Source organism: Manis pentadactyla, chromosome 12 (genome assembly GCF_030020395.1).
Source record: "Manis pentadactyla isolate mManPen7 chromosome 12, mManPen7.hap1, whole genome shotgun sequence".
NCBI lineage: Eukaryota > Metazoa > Chordata > Mammalia > Pholidota > Manidae > Manis > Manis pentadactyla.
Genome location: NC_080030.1, coordinates 99119225 through 99139891, shown reverse-complemented (window position 1 = coordinate 99139891; position 20667 = coordinate 99119225). Strand labels below are relative to the sequence as shown.

Genomic DNA, 20667 nt, shown 5'->3' with positions numbered 1-20667 from the left:
TTCCCTTACCTAAGAGACATACTGTTTCTTGATGCAGTGTTAGAAGAGATAGTATGGAGAGAGAATCTACTTGCATCAACTAAGTAAACGTTTGCAGCACAGGTATATGTCAAAGACCTAAGCAACTGAGGCAATTTGCTATCTTATTTTCATTAAATCAATGGTGACTCATAAAGTCCATTGGGAGCACTATGTGCATAAGCATAGACTCAAAGGAAGCTTTCATGTATCTCCCCGTTTAATTGCAAGCTCTTTTAAAGCATGGATAGAACTGTTCATCTCTTTCTCTGGTTAGGGTGTCGCCTCCACAGTGTGCCTATTCAATCACGGGGAAGGAAATGAACAAGAGGCTCAGACAAACCTCTGTCCAGTGCAGGAATCTCCCTCTGCTCAAATCCTCCTAGTGCTCCAGAGAGCTCATCCTCACAGGGCAGTCTGGATTGTAGGGTGTACCTCCTACTGAACCAAATGTACCTTTTTCTCTAACTTCCATTTGATGTAGACGATTGTGGATTTGAGATCTGCTGTTTACATGTAATAGGGCTATTAGAATAAGTTGCAAGTAGACCCAAATGGATATCATCAGAACATTCTAATTCCTTTGATGGGATTTGGCCTGAGTGGAATAAAGTCATTAAAGATTCTTTCGGGGAATGTTTTCCTTGAAGAATCCTTAGCATCCCATTTTTTCTCATCTATTATTCTCTCTTATATCCAGCCCTTTGCTTTATGGAGAAATGCTGTATAGCAACTGTGAGTTCAGGGATGAATTCTCCCCAAACTTAGTATAATGACAATTTGGCTCTGTAAAGCTCTGAGGGCCATGGATGTATGTGCTATATATATATATGAATAATTACTAAATGGAATTTAAAACATCATCTCCAGTTAGTACCTCTAGCCTAGAACTGTCACTTCATTGACAGAAACTCAACTTCCACATGACTTCCAATGCCAGTCACTGGTTCATTCAACAGATGTGTCCTGAGATCTTACTCTGTGTTAGCATTGTGTGTTTCCTATAGATCTCCACTTTATTATGCTTAACAGTTTATATTTAAAACTGTGATGATAATTTTACTTAGGTTCTTTTCTATGATAGCACAGACCTCTCCAGTGTTGTCTATTTATTTGTCCACATGGTGAATGCAACTTAAATATTGGGGCTAGAGAAGAAAATATTTTAAATTGATATGTTATTCAAAATTGCACATAAGTGTACCATTTATAAATATGATTTATATCTATACATTTGTGTCTTTTCCTTTGTTACTTGAGGAAATAATTGTTATCATTACGAAAATAGTGCTATCAAGATCAGGAAGAGAACTGTCTCAGATTTTCTTAAGTGTTACTAGGATTATTTCCCAGGTACTAAAAATCCCAACAAGTTTGACATTTTAAAATTCTTAAATAATATAACTTAGGATCATGAGAGCAAGTGGCTACATTTGCAAGTCAGCTTAGTAGAAATAAATGGGAAGGCTATAGTTTCCTGAATAGAACAGTTCTGCCTCCCTATCTTATTTACTATGTGAGTAACTCTGCCTTCACAAATGTGGTAGACAGGTAAAAACAGATCAAATAGCGACAGCTGTACACTTTGTTCAACTTCGAAGTCAAAGAGGTTAGAATTCAATTACAAACGCCTTTCCTTTGTTGCAGTATGCAAACTTGGAACAAGAGACTATAATATTTAGTGAAAATATTTCATATACTAAGACGTGCGTCTTCGTTTTCCAAAGATTAAACAGCAGATTGATGTAGAAATGAAATCGTATCACAAACTTACATTACACACAGCTACAAAAATGTGAAAAAAGAATGTTTACAAATTGTAGTGAAGAATAAATTATTTTTTCAGTGCACATAATTAGGTATATACAGGATAATTTATAACCAAATGGAGTGATTGCTAATGCTGAGCTCTTAAAAATCTCTCTTCAAAATAAGCATGTTGTCCAAGAGAGAGTGATACAAATAAATTGTGGCACAAAAGCAGAATGTTGTCTTTCTTCTCATCCTTGAAACCCGGATGACACTGCATCAAAATAATTTTGCCAAGTGTGCAAATGACAGAAAACGTTAATTCCAAAACCATTTTTCTAAATTGCCAACGGCCTTATATTCCTGGTGCCTTTTCACATGGTCACAAGCCAAGCAGGCATGTGATTCCCAAAACCGTGGAAGATTTACTGTGAAATCCTTCCTCCAGTTAAAATAACTAAGGTATAACTTATTGTTTTTGTCGACTTCTTTAAGATACTTTGCTAGCTCACTGGGAGAGTTATAATCTTCCACATGAATGAATGAATCTGCTGGAATATAGTTCTCATAGTTTTCCCTAGATGGCCCCAGAACGACAGGTACAGAGCCAGCCAGAAAAGCATTGTAGAGCTTTTCTGTGATGTAATCTTTGTGGATTGAGTTTTCGAAGGAAAGGTAAAATTTGCAAGTAGATATGGTAGGAATCAGATTTTTATCATTCACATACTCTCCGAATGCTTGCCCATAGGTATGGATTTCAATGCTTTTGCTTAGCTCATTGTAATACTTGACCCTGGCATGCTCAGGATTCCAGTTACTTACAACCCAGCACACTAACTTCTCTTTGCTTGGCACTTCAAACGCGAAGGGGTTTGTGCTCACCGTCAAGAAGCCGTAAGGCACTTGGATATCCGAGTCACGGCGGTAAGTCAGAGTCAGATTGAACAGGTGCTCAATGCCGCTCTTTTGGGGTGTGTGAGTAGGTGATTCCAAATTCATCCAGATCCATTTCTGGAAGGGCGGCCTCGCCTGCTGAGGTAAATTCGTCAGATCCCAGCTGATGTCTCGATGGTGGATCAGAACTGCGTGAGATCTGTTGTACAGGGAACGGTCTGTTGTGAGGTGACATCCCTGGATGTTGAACATTGCCTGGCAGGACGTCAGGTCAAAGGTCTGCCCAAATGGCCACACCCAAATCAGAATAGTGGTTTCATTTAAATAATCGGTTTTGGTGGAGAAGAAATTTTTCATTTTGAGCACTGAGCTGGCTGACTCCATGGGACTGAAGATCCAGCTGTTGGTGGGCTTCATGTAGATGAGCAGACAGGTCAAGAAGCAGCCCAGGATAATGCAGACGATTAGAAATGGGCGGAGAATTCCTTTGGATGCTGAGGTCATAATTTTTTCTGTGGAACGGAAAGAGGTAGAGGGGTAGGTTAAGACAGGGATGAAGAGTTCATCATAAATATAATTTGAGATCAACAGGTGATTCATCCTAAAATACACTTAATCCCCAAATCACCTGCATTTTCTTTTTCAGTGTAATGCACCGAGAAATAGAATTTCATTCAAGCCAAGAAACCGCTTTTAAAAGCAACTTTCCCCTAAATGCTACAAATAATGAGTCAGAATTTGCTATGAATGTACCAGCATATCTTTAGGCTAAGTTTCATTTTTTTCAATGCCATTCCCATCAGTTATATTTTTATTTGCTTGTAGAAAACTGGCACAACAAATACTATCATCCCCAAAGCTATGACTAAAATTTTCAATATTGGAAACACATCAGACTTGTGAAATCTCCCAGTTGATACAATCACTTATTTGCTAGTATAATTTTTGAGATTATAATATTGCAGTTCAGATGTAATTCAATAGAAAACCAAACTTTTAAAGGAAAAAATTGTTTTGGTTTCTTGGTATAAGTTTATATTCATTGTTGAAAAAGCATCAGGAGAGTCATCCTGTAAAAAAATGACAACTCTTGATTTGAAATTTTTTGTTGTTTTGTTTTCATTTTTAGTTAAGTACACTGATGTATAAATTTGAAAAGTTGAAACCATTCATTGTTTGTTTAATTTTAATTTTTTTCTTAGAATTTTCCTTGGTAAGTTAATAATCTGTTACTACATCCAGTATCTACTAGGATGTGATAATAAAAGACTCTATTGGCAGTAGAACAACATTCTCACATAGGTGATTCTTGGGAATTAAAAAAGTTTTTCTTAGCATTAAATAATGTTAGTATTATAAAAGTAAAAACAGATTCTCAGAAGAAAATAGTATTTCATGGAGGATAATATTAATCTTGTGATTCAGGATATTGTGGCTAAAAAGATGGGTTAAATCTATTTTACACTAAAATGCAATGGTAAAAACTATCTAAATAAATTCTGTCAAATCAATATAATCAAGCTACAACTTTAACAGCGCCATTTAAGAGATGCTTACTCTCAGCCAGGCCTTGTGCCAAGCACATTCAACACATAATTTCCTTTAATCCTTGTAGAACCCCCGTCAAGATCTTTTATCACCTCTTCACAGATAAGGAAATTGAGAACCAGAGGTATAGATAACCATTGAGTTATGCTCTTTCTTACCTTCTAGAATTTTCTTTGAACAGATAATACAAACATCAATAATCCACTGAGGTCATTTGTGTTAAATTTAGATGAATTTCACTTAGCAAGAACAATAACTGACATGTATATGTGCTTATTAGAGCCAAACATTGATCTAAGCACTTGCATTAACACACACATATGTGTGTGTATATATATATATATATATATATATATATACACATATATATATACACACATATCACATTATACCTCATATTCCCATTGTGTTGATGAAGGAACTAAGGCTCCAAATGGCTAAGAAACTTGCCCAAGGTCAAATAGTAAGTGATAGAGCACTTTCAAACCCAGGTCACCAGGTTCCACAGTCTGGGCACTTGATGACTCTTATCTTACGTTCACTGATTCCCTAGGTTGTAGCCTGAGAATACAATCATTTTGCTGATACAAGAATGTAAAACCCCATGAGGGGCTTTGTTTCTTCAAAGGGTGACGAACGTTGTATCCTTATCACCAGAATATAGTAGGTGCTTAATATATGCTGTATGTTGCATTCATGACTGGGTGAATTTCTGGGTCTCAACAATGTGCAAGGTAAAATGCTTAGTAACTAGATAAACAATAATAAACCAAGTATGAATGAATGAATATATATTTATTTTCTTTCTCTGTGCATAAGATATATCCCTGTACAGAGTAAATACCATTACAACTGGCATATAAATATTCCTACCACTAGATGAGCAAAATCTCCCAGTGTTGTCTCTTTGCCATCTTTCAGAGATGGCATCTCTCTAATACGTTTTAGTACAACGAGTCTTCTACTTTGGGCCAAGTGAGAATGGATTGGTCACTAAACAGTGTCCTTCTACTGCATGCTTTTCAGTTTTCCTGCCTCCTGGACATTTTGTATTACTTAAAGTTCTTCATGTTACTCTCTGAACACACTTTCTGCTCAGCTTTTCTCAGCTGTTGGGTCAATCACTAAACAACAGGGGACAGTTACTCAGAGACACTTGCTTTGTACAGAAACAAATAGACACCCTCTTCACAGAATCCTTTTCACCTGGTCCTCAATCAGCACCACTTCTTTTTATTTTTATTTTCACGATTTTATTAAAGTATGATTGTATACAATATTATACTGGTTTCACATATATAACATAATGATTCAACAATTGTAAACATTATTAAATTCTCACCCCAACCAGTGTAGTTACTATTTTTCAATATAGAAAGATAGTGCAGAACTATTGACTATATTGTCTAGGCTGTACTTTCATCCCTGTGACTAATTTATATAATGATTGAGATTTTGTGCCTCTTTATTCCCTTCCCCTGTGTCACCCCAACCACTCACCCATGACATATCCTCTTTTTAAGGCACCTGCAGCAGTGTTACTATAGCTTACCAGAGACAGCAATAAATTTATAGTGTAAAGCAATTTGTAACAGTAATAGTATAATTAAACCTTTTTAATGATTGTCAATAGTTTCAAGTGCTATAAAATGATGAATCTAAAGACTTAAGAATTAAAAATAACAAAATCTTTAGTAAAAGTACTACTTGCTAAGACTTGGTATGCATATGATTCTGTTTTTCATTAAGGGACTACCTTCAGTCATTCTTTAAAAGTGTTAAAGAATGGAAGAGAACTTGGAATAGAAAAAGTTGAAGTTGTGATTCTGAAATATATACATAAATATTTCTCAAGGTATTAGGACGAAAAATGTGAAACTAAGGATAACAGGATTCTTCTTTATGGAATGATAATTGTAAGTTTGTGTGTGTGTGTGTACTGAATCCTTGTTTTACAAAGAAAGAAACAGGAATACTATAGAATAGAATTCAATACTTGCCTAAAACTTTAAGATAGAACAGGACAGTTGGGTTTGTGACATGCCACTTGGGACTTTATTCCTGGATTGAAGCCACCACCTACCTCTTCAACCTACCTTCCTGTCTTGCACTAGCAGGCATGGCATGCGGTGTTGGCAGAGATTTTCCCTTATGCTCTTCAGGAGTTCTTGGATCAACATGTTTGACAATCACTGTGTGGTACACTTATTCTCTATTGGTTGTATGGGTGGGCAATCAATCAAACCATTCCTGGTAAGGTAAGACTCTTAACCTCAGTAAAAATGTGTAAAGGTCATAGACCATTTGAACAGATCTTTGGATCTGCTTGGGCTTCTTGATATCAAAGCAGATCAAACCCCAAGACCAAAATTGAATCACTGACAAGTTGATGGGGGGACTTAAGTCAGAAATAGTTAAAAGAAAGAAAAAAAAAGGGATTGCCACCCATTGTCACTTCTTCTCTGTAAAATAAAATGTGTGAAGTGCTTCTGATAGTGCATGGACAATAGAAAGTGCTATGTAAGTATTTGCTATTATTTTATTATTCTCTGTAATAGTCAAGAAGCAAGAGCTCTCATCACAGCTGAAACTCTTTGGGGATAGTAGATCCCTTCTGATTCTTATGCAAATTATTGCCATTTTTACCCACGTGCATACATGAGAGCACATGCATGCACAATCTCCTCTAATTTCAAAACATAACCTAACCCACTATTAATAATGCCTATATAATATACTATGGATAAAATACAATAAGACTTCTAATGCATATATGCAGGTTCTTTAAATAGTTCATGGAATCAGCCCTTTTACAAAGGGTTACTCTACAAGCATACAGTACTTAAAGGATTCTGCAGCAGATTATTTGTTGGCTTTTCCCACCTGTCAATCACTCTCCCTTCTTCTGATAAGAGTACCCCAATTTCCTATTGGGATATTACCTTGCAGTCTTTGGGACTACACAGAATGCTATCTGCCTCTTTCCTGACCAATGATGAGCAGGGGAGGCAGATCATTCATCTCTCTCTGGAACTTTGAAACTTGAGTGGAAGGGTCAAGCGGGAAAAATGTTGGAGCTCGTTAATCACAGTGGGGTTCCCTGGGAAGTAAACCCTGCTCCTTGGGTCCAACTGCTTGGGATCCTGCCTTGCTGGCTTGGTTCTTCAGGTAACCCTTTGGTTCCAAAAGCTACTCCATAAACTCTCAATGATTTCCTTTTTTGTTTACATTATTTTTATTGCTTGAAACAAACAAATCCCAACAAACAATCAAAACGAAACAAACCCTAATCAAGCAACAAACAAACAATCCCAACTGATTATCTTCCCTCCTCCTTGTTTAATTCCTGCAGGACATGATGTATATAACTTGAGCCTTTCAAAATATGTTTATAATTATCTGGATTAAAAAAAACTATATATGGATTCTGAAAACAGCAAACACATCAATAGAAGAGATTGATTTATTATTGATGTTAAACCATCGACCATACCCAGAGTTTAGGTGTTTGTTGGTAGGTGGTGCCTATTAGGAATCTGTGTAGGCAGCTCAGAGAACAATTTGTTTCTCATATAATCATTGGTTAGTGTCATGATATTAGTACGAGATTCTGTAAAAGTCTTCAGAATATATACTGAATGTTTATAATTTAATTTTCTGTGAGAGTTATTTGGTTTTATTACTGTTTCATTTTGCCTTTACTTCTCTCTACCACTTTTATGCTAAAATCCTTTCCAAGAAAAAATGTCTTATACTTTTTATACTATAAAAAGTATATGCTATATAATTTGGTATATACTATGTAGAAACTGTATATGCCTTGAAGTACTGTAAAAACTGTGTACTCACCACTTCATTTTCAAAGATTCCCTTTATATATCACATTCCACAGACCCTTTCTCATGGGCATTCTTACCCTGAGTTCCCATGATTCTCCCCATTAGATTCTGAGCCAATGCCTCCTGACTTTGGGAAAGATGCCATTTACTTTTTGGCAAGAAGACACTGGTTGATTTCTGGAACACTATCAAATTTGTGTTTGCGAACCTTTCTCAAAGACCTTGGGATATAATTCATGGTATTCCGAGAAGTAAACCTCTGTTACACTTCCTCCAAACACTGGAGAGGTTGTCACCAATATGTACCACTTCTGGTCACCAATAATGTGGTGAATGTTTGCTTGAATATTCCTCAGAATGCATTTCAGCACATCTAGAATTCCCTGTCTTATTTCTGCAGTGGTTTCATCTCTACGGATATTACCTCCAAAATGCTCAAAAACGTCTTTTGTTTTCCACTTTCATTTTTATCTCAGACATTTGTTCCTTTGGTGCGCAAGTAGCCATCTGCCGCTTTTCCTGTGCTACCAGCTTCTTTCTATTGGGCAGTCTGTACATTTCTTGTCTTTGAAATTTCCTTTTCAATTCAGGGATTAATCATTTTTTAGTTTGAACTTTTACTTGCTCTCTTCTCTGTGTGCTCACAATCGCAAGTTCTTTATCACTGTCTTTATTTACTTCAGCAGCTCTCTTTACCTGCTTCAGGTGCAGCTAGAGCAATCAGATCTGACACTGAGCCCAAGTGGAACTCGGCCCATGTGCTTCTTGTCCGTAGGGAATAGCCAGGGCCAGAGGGTGCTTTTCTGGCATTTTCCCAGAACATGTTTTTTGGCTTCACTTGAGGCCAATAGTCTTTCATAATTCGGCTGTGAGCACCTGCACTTTCTGTGATGACTGTTGGGTTTTAGTGCATAGCAGACGGTCAACAAAGGTCAAGGGAGCCCTTTAAACCCTCTCGTTTTGGGCTGATATATTACTACTGCATTCCTGACTCTGAAGATCAGTTGTCTATCCTCCCAGATGACAAAGTAGAACAATTAACCCAATGGATTCTCCTTGACATCTGTCCTTCAGATCTACACCCTGCCGAGCACAAAATCTTGCCAACTGTGCCTCCGAACTATTCCTTAGATTGATTGCCTTCCCTCCATTTCCCTGGGTCAGATGTCTGTCATCTCTTGTACAGACTGCTGAAACACTGGCTCACCAGGCACTCACTTTCGATCCTTTCAGTTCATGCACCTTGCAGTAGATCAGCGGTTCCCCAATGCGGTCCCGAGGACCGGTGGTATCACCATCAGCACGGTCTGGGATCTTCTTAGGAATGCAGATGCTCCCACCCAACACCAGACATATGGAACCAGAAAGTCAGCAATCCATATAAAAAGTCCAACAAGCCATTTTGACATACACTGAAGCGGAGAATACCTGCGCTAGAATGACTGTCTCAAACCACAGGTCACACTGTTGAAAGACTTGCAATAAATTCCAATTCCTCCTAAGATAAAGTCTTACTGTGGCTTCAGCAGCGCTGGGTGATGGGCGACCTGCCTCTGTCCCAGCCTCAGGCTGTGCCAGGCTCCCTCCTGCATGTTCCCTACGTGGCATTTCTTGTCCCTCTTGGATGGGTCACTGCACCAGCTCTACCCTCTCCTACCCCCTCTGGTGCTGCCCTTCCCCCACAGTCAATGGATGTTTCATAGTGCCACGTGTCATTCTTGCACAGCATATGCTGCAGTAGAAGTTTACCTATATATGTGTGAGCATTTAATGTTATTGCCTCTGTTAGACTGTAACTAGGCTCATATAGTAGACACTGGGTGCTTTTCTTCAATATTTAATCTCTGGTGCCTAACCAGTCAGAATTTTTATTCCTTGTTGTTAGCAAGTGCTTCTTTAGTAATCAAATAGCTAACAATTATTGAGCATTTGCAATGTTCCAGGCACTAGGCTAATACTAATTCTATAAACTTTTATATTGATTTTATCATTTAATCCTCAGGAAAATCATTTTTTTGTTCATTCAACAAATAAGCCTGTATCATTTCCTATGCACCAAGCATGGTTCTCAGCACTTAACAAATATCAGTTCTTTTAGAGCCCCTAACAACCAGGTGAATTTTTATCCACTACAATTATATGTATTTTTACAGATGAGAAAACTGATGCCCCACTAGTTGTGTTGTCTCATGTGACACAGTAAGTAGCCAATCAAGATGTGGACACCAGTGGTTTGACTCCAAAACATGTTGCTTTACAAATACATGTTGAGAATTGAAAATTAACTACTCTCAAAAGGGCCAGGTTGACTAGAAATAATAAAGGTAGAGAAAAGGAATCATTTAAATAACAATTTCAGTTATATCCCAGCGTTTATGTACATAAGTCCATTAACATTTTGAAGGAATTAGCGACCATTTATTTTAGCCATTACTGAGAACAGAATGAAGAATTTCTTCTCTATACATTTTTATATTCCAAATTCCCTAAATCCCACCAGACTACTACTGGAGGTCATTTGCTTTTAATGACTGTATCACGGTAGTTTGATCTCTATTGGTCTTACTGCCAGGAACTTCTCTCCTCTAAGATATCTCTCGATTGTTTCTAAAAGACCACATGAGTTTCATACGGACCCCAGCAGGCCCCACCCATCCTGCTGGTCCCCCTTCATCATTTGGCTGCCAGCAGTCTGAGAATACACCCCATGTTGACTCACTTCTCCTCCTCCCTGTGAACACAGAGGCCTAGATTCCCTGACCTCTAGCCCTCTGGGTACCAGAGTCTCTGGGGTCCCACTGTAGTTGGAAAACTGTGTGTCTGGATCAAACTTCATCACTGACTGCAGGAGCATTGAATGTGCCGAGACACAACATCTCTGCTGGAACATTACCCTTAATTCCTGGTCCTCTGTCTGTGGAACACTAGAGGCTTTAGTACCATTTACAAGGCAAGAGAATGAATCCAGAAGAAGCAAACACGTTTGTCTTCCCTGGCCCCTCCTTACACATATTCCTCAACATAAAATTCTTGCTTTCCATCCAAAAGCAACAAGATACACATTCTTCTCAAGTGCACATGGAACATTCTCCAGAATACACCACATACTAGGCCACAAAAAGAGCCTCAGTAAATTCCAAAAGATTGAAATCCTACCAACCAACTTTTCAGACCACAAAGGAAAAAATTAGAAATAAACTGTACAAACAAAGCAAAAAGGCTAACAAACACATGGAGGCTAAACAACATGCTCCTAAATAATCAATGACCAAATCAAAATGGAGATCCAGCAATATATGGAAACAAACAACAACAACAACACTAAGCCCCAACTTCTGTGGGAAACAACAAAAGCAGTCTTAAGAGGAAAGTATATAGCAATCCAAGCATATTTTAAAAAGGAAGAACAAGCCCAAATGAATGGTCTAATGTCACAATTATCGAAATTGGAAAAAGAAGAACAAATGAGGCCTAAGGTCAGCAGAAAGAGGGACATAATAAAGATCAGAGAAGAAATAAATAAAATTGAGAAGAATAAAACAAGAGCAAAAATCAATGAAACCAAGAGCTGGTTCTTCGAGAAAATAAACAAAATAGATAAGCCTCTAGCCAGACTTATTAAGAAGAAAAGAGAGTCAACACAAATCAACAGTATCAGAAACGAGAAAGGAAAAATCACGACGGACCCCACAGAAATACAAAGAATTATTAGAGAATACAATGAAAACCTATATGCTAACAAGCTGGGAAACCTAGGAGAAATGGACAACTTCCTAGAAAAATACAACCTTCCAACACTGACCCAGAAAGAAACAGAAAATCTAAACAGACCAATTACTAGCAACGAAATTGAAGCAGTAATCAAAAAACTACCAAAGAACAAAACCCCCCGGCCAGATGGATTTACCTTGGAATTTTATCAGACATACAGGGAAGACATAATACCCATTCTCCTTAAAGTTTTCCAAAAAATAGAAGAGGAGGGGATACTCCCAAACTCATTCTATGAAGCTAACATCACCCTAATACCAAAACCAGGCAAAGACCCCACTAAAAAAGAAAACTACAGACCAATATCCCTGATGAATGTAGATGCAAAAATACTCAACAAAATATTAGCAAACCGAATTCAAAAATACATCAAAAGGATCGTACACCATGACCAAGTGGGATTCATCCCAGGGATGCAAGGATGGCACAACATTCAAAAGTCCGTCAATATCATCCACCACATCAACAAAAAGAAAGACAAAAACCACATGATCATCTCCATAGATGCTGAAAAAGCATTTGACAAAGTTCAACATCCATTCATGATAAAAACTCTCAGCAAAATGGGAATAGAGGGCAAGTACCTCAACATAATAAAGGCCATCTATGAAAAACCCACAGCCAACATTATATTGAACAGCGAGAAGCTGAAAGCTTTTCCTCTGAGATCGGGAACTAGACAGGGATGCCCACTCTCCCCACTGTTATTTAACATAATACTGGAGGTCCTAGCCATGGCAATCAGACAAAACAAAAAAGTACAAGGAATCTAGATCGGTAAAGAAGAAGTTAAACTGTCACTATTTGTAGATGACATGATACTGTACATAAAAAACCCTAAAGACTCCACCCCAAAACTACTAGAACTGATATTGGAATAGAGCAAAGTTGCAGGATACAAAATCAACACACAGAAATCTGTGGCTTTCCTATACACTAGCAATGAACCAACAGAAAGAGAAATCAGGAAAACAACTCCATTCACAATTGCATCAAAAAAAATAAAATACCTAGGAATAAATCTAACCAAGGAAGTGAAAGACTTATACTCTGAAAACTACAAGTCACTCTTAAGAGAAATTAAAGGGGACACTAACAGATGGAAACGCATCCCATGCTCGTGGTAGGAAGAATTAATATCGTCAAAATGGCCATCCTGCCCAAAGCAATATACAGATTTGATGCAATCCGTATGAAACTACCAGCAACATTCTTCAATGAACTGGAACAAATAATTCAAAAATTCATAGGGAAACACCAAAGACCCTGAATAGCCAAAGCAATCCTGATAAAGAAGAATAAAGTGGGGGGGGATCTCACTCCCCAACTTCAAGCTCTATTATAAAGCCATAGTAATCAAGACAATTTGGTACTGGCACAAGAACAGAGCCACAGACCTATGGAACAGACTAGACAATCCAGACATTAACCCAGACATATATGGTCAATTAATATTTGATAAAGGAGCCATGGACATACAATGGCGAAATGACAGTCTCTTCAACAGATGGTGCTGGCAAAACTGGACAGCTACATGTAGGAGAATGAAACTGGATCATTGTCTAACTCCATATACAAAAGTAAACTCAAAATGGATCAAAGACCTGAATGTAAGTCATGAAACCATTAAACTCTTGGAAGAAAACATAGGCAAAAACCTCTTAGACATAAACATGAGTGACCTCTTCTTGAACATATCTCCCCGGGCAAGGAAAACAACAGCAAAAATGAACAAGTGGGACTATATTAAGCTGAAAAGCTTCTGTACAGCAAAAGACACCATCAATAGAACAAAAAGGAACCCTACATTGTGGGAGAATATATGTGAAAATGACACATCCGATAAAGGCTTGACGTCCAGAATATATAAAGAGCTCACACGCCTCAACAAACAAAAAACAAATAACCTAATTAAAAAATGGGCAGAGGAACTGAACAGACAGTTCTCCAAAAAGAAAGACAGATGGCCAAAAAACACATGAAAAGATGCTCCACATCGCTAATTATCAGAGAAATGCAAATTAAAACTACAAAGAGGTATCACCTCACACCAGTAAGGATGGCTACCATCCAAAAGACAAACAACAACAAACGTTGGCGAGGCTGTGGAGAAAGGGGAACCCTCCTACACTGCTGGTGGGAATGTAAGTTAGTTCAACCATTGTGGAAAGCAGTATGGAGGTACATCAAAATGCTCAAAGCAGACTTACCATTTGACCCAGAAATTGCACTCCTAGGAATTTACCCTAAGAATGCAGCAATCAAGTATGAGAAAGATCAGTGCACCCCTATGTTTATCGCAGCACTATTTACAATAGCCAAGAATTGGAAGCAACCTAAATGTCCATCGATAGATGAATAGATAAAGAAGATGTGGTACATATACACAATGGAATACTACTCGGCCATAAGAAAAGGGCAAATCCTACCATTTGCAGCAACATGGATGGAGCTGGAGGGCATTATGCTCAGTGAAACAAACCAAGCGGAGAAAGAGAAATATCAAATGATCTCACTCATCTGTGGAGTACAAGAACAAAGGAAAAACTGAAGGAACAAAACAGCAGCAGAATCACAGAACTCAAGAATGGACTAACAGTTACCAAAGGGAAAGGAAGTGGGGAGGATGGGTGGGTAGGGAGGGATAAGGGGGAGGGGAGAAAAAAGGGGGTATTAAGATTAGCATCCATAGGGGGGTGGGAGAAAGGGGAGGGCTGTACAACACAGAGAAGACAAGTAGTGATTCTACAACATTTTGCTACGCTGATGGACAGTGACTGTAAAGGGGTATATAGGGGGGACCTGGTATAGGGGAGAGCCTAGTAAACAAAGTATTCGTCATATAAGTGTAGATTAATGTTAAAAAAAAAAAGCTGTTCCTGTGTGGTGACTTCCAATGAGCTCTACACAATCATATAAAGGGCATATAAAAGTGTAGGCAAAGGGTCTGTTTGTGTTTATACAGAGGATCAAAGCCTAATTTGGCTACCCCGAAAATGAACTAAGATACGATATGAAAAAGAACTTTCAACATCAGCACTCTCGGGAGGACTCATGCCAGAAGATGATCATCAAAAAAACCCCAACAAAGATCCACGCACTGCTACAGCTGTAGATGCACTCATCCCACCAATTCCTGGACTTGCTATAGGAATGAAGAAGGAGATATCTAAGCTGGCCTGTGCATACAGTAAAACAACAAATTTGACTGGATCTATATGGTTGGAACTCAACCAAGAATTAGGAAAAGGGCAAATTGTAGCGCTCCAAAATCTTACAACTACAGACTATTTACTGTTAAAAGAACATAAGGGATGTGAACATTCCCCAGGAATGGGTTGTTTTAATTTATCTGAATTCTCTCAGACTGTTCAAGTTCAGTTGGACATTGTCCACCATATCATAGATAAGTTTTCACAAATGCCTAAGGTGCCTAACTGGTTGTCTTGGTTTCACTGGAGATGGCTGGTAATTACAGGTATGCTTTGGTTACGTAACTATACTCCTATTATGTTAATGTGTGTGCACAATTTAATTAGTAGTTTAAAAACTATACATGCTGAATTTACTCTACAAGAAGATATGTCAAAGAAATAATCAATCTCCCCAGGTTTTCTTCCACCTGCTACTCCTATAGCTTTTCTTCTTCCTTCCTAATTACAACCCTTAAATAGAATTCGTGCCTCATATCAAATTTACCGAGTATCATAATTCTTCCAAGTGGTAAAGATACCTCAAGACAAATGCTGGGTATAGAAGCTACAGGGCATAAATATGCAAAGAAATAAAAAGCTAACCATTTCAAACAATAAGGCTTCTCTCTCACTTACCAACTTCACATTTCCCTGTATGGCCCCAGAAGATGACTGGTTAGCCAGAGACGGGTAAGATTCCTCAAGGGAGGAACAACCTAAGACAGGCACAGTCGCAGGGGAGCCATCAGGTGAGAAACTGGGGATCAACAGAGGTGAGGCTTAGAACCTCACCCCCACTGTTCTGAGAGAAATCTTCTGCATCCGTGGATGTTTTATTGCCCTTGTCTAGCTTGGATTAACACATAGTCTACAGGCACACACCTGATCATCTACATTTGCGCTCTTACAACACTAAACTATGTTTTCTACCTTTATCTTGTATCTACCTACCACTTCAGCATTTTATTAAAAATAATAATAAAGAGAGAAATGTGGTATCCACATATAAATCAAGTATAAAAATCAAATGAATATTCATATTTGAACTGACTGTTTATAGTTCATAATGCATGAGCAAAACCGAAAGCTTCTGTGATGACTGCCCTTGTACTGTTCACCATGTAACTTATTCACTATGTAAGAATTTGTTCTCCATGTAAGAACTTGTTCGTTAAGCTTCAAAAGATTGGAGACTGATGAAAATTAGGCTTGGGGTGGATTAATGATTGTGCATTGAGCATTGACCCCCCTATACAGAATTTTATTGTTGTCAATAACCATTTGATCAATAAATATGAGAGATGCCCTCACACACAAAAAAAAATATTTATATATATATATATGTACTTCCAATTGTAAAATAAATAAGTAACCGGGATGTAATGTATAGCATAAGGAATATAGTCAAGATATTGTAACAACTTGGTATGGTGATAGCTGGTACCTAGAATTATCATGTATATAAATGTTGAATCACTGTGTTGTACACCTGAAACTAATGTAATACTGTGTGTCAACTACCCTTCAATAAAATAAATAAATAAATATAAAAAAAAAATTCTTGCTTTCCTAGTTACAAAAACAGAAATGAATCCCATAACAGAACCCCGTCATGTGTATCAAAGCACATTAACAGATACTAAGACGAAAGCTGCTGTAATAAAAAAATATCTACTTATAGAAGTAAACACTGTATTAGATGGAGTGTTGCCATGACAACAGTTTCTGGATCAGACCAAATTTTGCAGGTTGATCGTCTTTTGAACTCAGGTGAAACTAATTAGCAACAGCTTTACTGAGATTAAATAAAAACACATTGCTGTAGTTAATGAGGAGTTTCTGAAACTCCACATTAAATCTACAATAAGAGAACAGGCCAGTAAGAACTAAAACAGAAAGGATGAGCCACTGAGAAGTCAACAGCCTGAGACAATATGATAAAAGTGTGGTTAAGAGATTGCGGAAAGAGGCAAGCTTGATCAACTTGCAACTGAGTAATCTGAAAACGTAATATTTTATTTAACACAAGATGATATTGTTAGAAGAAAGGTGGAAAGGGGAAATTTAGAAGTAAAAAGTCCAAGAGTGAGAAACCCTTCATCTCAGAGATGCAAATACTCCAGTCCTTGCAGGCAAGGACTTTCACAGTATCACTATGATTTAAATGGCCCCACTGGTGTTTTTCTTTGCAGCCTGAATGAAACCTCAAGGGCCATTTAGCCTTCTTATTCTGATTTCTTTCCTAATAAATCATTTTTTGTATATTCAGTTTACCAAGTAGTTGGTACTTAGAATAAAGTCCCATATTTAGTGAACAAAACAGAGAAAATAAGAAGGAAAACAATACATCAAAAGAGAACACCCTTATTTCCATCCCTCCCACCACACTGAAAAACACTTAACATCCTTCCACAAAAGGCTCATCCCTTTTCAGTAATTCAGGGATCTAAGTAAGGAAAGGGACCTCTGTCCATATATTAACCCTGATTTTTTTTTTCTGTATCTTCAATTTCTGTCACTAAAGGTTGTTTTCCATTAGAACTTAAATATAACCACTGTATATTGCACTATTCTTAACAAATTATAAATGCAAAATAAATGCTAACCAATATTATTAATATTTATTTCATGCAGCAAGAAGGATTACTAAGCTATTATAACATGGGGGCTATGTTTCTTTGAGAGTCTGAAACCAATAGGCCCTAATTCCTACTCTTATTTTTTAGTTATTTGATAATATTTCCAATTTATTTTATTTATGTATTTGATTTTTTCTATTACCTGAGTTAATTTTGATGAATTGCTTTTTCCCAAAATTGTCCATACATCAAGATTTTCACATATATTCACATCTCACTGCATATAGTACTTTAAAAAACAAAATAGCAACAAGGCAACAATGAATTCCTTTGATTGTGTTCTTATGTCACTTCCTGTGGGTCTATGTTTGTTTGTTTATCCTTAAAGGAATTAGATGCAGCATTACCTCCTGTTATGGATGGAATGTTTATGTCCTCCCCAAATTTATATATTGAAGCCTTACCCCCCCAGTGTGGCTGTATTTGGAGACAGAGCCTCTAATGAATTAATTTAAGTTAAATGAGGTTTTAGGATGTTAAATAAGGTTACAGAGTTAAAAGGGTGGGAACATGAACTGATAGAATTAGTGTCCTTGTAAGAAGAAACTGCAGGAAGCTTGTGTCTTCCCCAGTCCTTGCAAACCCACAAAGAGGTGGTCATGTAAGCACACCACTAGAAGGTAGCCTTCTGCAACCCCGAAGGAGAGCTCTTACCAGACTTTAACCCTGATGACATCTTTATTTTGATCTTACAGCCTCTAGAATTGGGAGAAAATAAATTGCTATTGTTTAAGCCACCCAATTCATGGTATTTTGTTACAGCAGCCCTAACAGACTAATACACCTCCTCATCAAAGCCTTCTACATTTCCACACCATTATTGCAAATGCCTGTCATAGCACTTACTTTATTGTATTGCATACTAAATATTCCTTATATGAATGAAATTAACAAGCAGTCATATCCTTTCTTCTGGACGACTGAATTCACCATTCAGTTTATGGGATTGTTATATCTAAGTGCACTGACAAAATCTTTGTTCTGAGCCTGGGAAGCAGAGAAACAAATCTTGAATGTCTTTTCTCTGATGTCTGAGCTGCCAGTCGGTCTTCTCCAGCCACCTATTTGTCTCTGACTTTAAAAGTAATAGTCTAAATGTAGTTGATGCAAAAATAACACCTGATTCATTCACTCTGCATTCATCTACGGCTCAAGTTTGCTTTTTATTCTTATGTTCTGTGAAATAAGTGCTAGATTGTTTCTTTAAAAATGTGAAAAGGAGGATCATCATTTGGCTTCTGAACTATATGGGGCACATTGCTCTGTCACTGACACCTGGTCTTGACACGGTGCACCTGGCTTCCAGTCCAGGGTCCACCTCTGTCTCTCTGTGAAACTTTCATCTACCATCTTCAACCTCTTCATTTCAGTTATTCATCTAAAAAATAAGAATACTTACCTATCAAATCTGTGTATATAAAATGAACTGATACATGTAAATTACCTGAAACAGTCCCTGGCATATAAGAAGCACTCAGTAATTATGTAACACTTGCTACATACAGGTGTGTGGCTTAAGAGGCACACTTTTTTATTACTAAATATGAAATTGCCACATATATAGCAGTAGTAGCAGTAAACTCTGCACTTTCTCAGACAGACAGGTTTGCAGAGATTTTCCATGGGTTACCTAGTCATTTAACCACTGAGCAATTGGTCACCTCTCTCAAAAAAAGAAAGTGGCATTTTGCAGCATGAATGTGTCTCTACTTGTCACTGGCGACAATGCAAAAGGCAATTTGCTCCATTTTAATTTGATCTTGTTCCATCTTTTAGAGTAATTACTGGACAATTATTTTGTCATAAACTGTATGCTCAATAGGCAAATCTGGCTCCATGAGATTAAGAAACTCATTTTCTCTGATGTGCTTGGCCCCTCTATGACCTTCAATTTCTGAAAACATTCTTTTTCAGATGTTGTCTTTGGGAGTAAGTGATTTTTCACTCATGTTCATTTTCTTAATTTTCCGTGTTCTTATATACTAAAATTCCATTTTTTTCTTATAGCCAGCAAGCTAACTGGCCCAAAGCTTTGCATATAACAAATACTCATTCAATATATTTTTTAAGTTCTGTGTATATGACACAGTGTTATAAATGGAAGTTAAAGAGAATATAAGTCAGCTCCCTTAAAGAACTTACAGGCCAACGAAGTGGTAAAGTTAGATACAAATTCTGTTGAGTAATATATACTTTCAAGTTTAATCTTTATAAGAAAGACTTTCTCCTCTCTGCTCCCACAGTTGCTGTGCATCCCCCTGACATGGCACTTGTGTTATAATGAGACCAAAGTTGATTTGCCTGTGTTCCTCCCCTAGTAGACTCCGAGCTCCATGGAAACATGAACCAAACTATTTTGACTTCCTAGTCTATTTAGCTAGGACAGTTTCTGGTACACAGGAGGCAAAAATATATTCTAAATGAGTAAATGAGTATATAAATGTATGAAGGGAAGTTTAAGCAGACATTCCAACGTTATGTTTTTTTTGTTTGGCGCAGAGAGGACAAATTTCCTATGATCATATATAACATGGGATAACAATCCCATATGGCAAGCTCTCAATATCTGGTAATTTCCAATCATAACAATGTCAACACTCTAAGAGAATGGGATTTCTGCTCCTGGTGGTATGAAAGGTGACTCAGATCCTTTAGAAATCCCAGAGCTAGGGAAACTGCTAATGATTTTTGCTTGTTTTTTGTTTTTATTTTTTGGTTAGATAGCACCTCTCTCTGTAAAATCCAAATATAAATAATATCCTAGAGCAGAAGGAGATAGCATTTATTTTCACCATGCGATTCCATGAAATGCTAAACGGCAGATGTTGAAGTGAAGCAGACATAGGCATAGGTCAAAAACCAAATCACATGCTTTCAGAAGTAGTGAGAAGGGAGATAGATGCTTTTTCACTGTTTACCATATTAAATAATTAACATGCTGATAGGGTGAGGAGAAGAATCTTAGATATAATAGCTCAAATGTTTTTCATTTATATTTCAGTTAAATAGTAAGTC

General features: G+C 37.4%; 1 protein-coding gene across 1 annotated transcript in view; it reads right to left on the bottom strand.

Moving 5' to 3' along the window:
• Nucleotides 1-320: 320 nt before the first annotated feature.
• The window catches only part of FUT9 (fucosyltransferase 9), a 160786-nt gene continuing 140439 nt past the window's right edge, over nt 321-20667 (bottom strand). The window contains exon 3 of the mRNA XM_036890428.2: nt 321-3173. Within this exon, the coding sequence (XP_036746323.1) occupies nt 2086-3165 (1080 nt within the window). The 5' untranslated portion in view covers nt 3166-3173 and the 3' untranslated portion in view covers nt 321-2085. The remainder of the gene's footprint in view (nt 3174-20667) is intronic.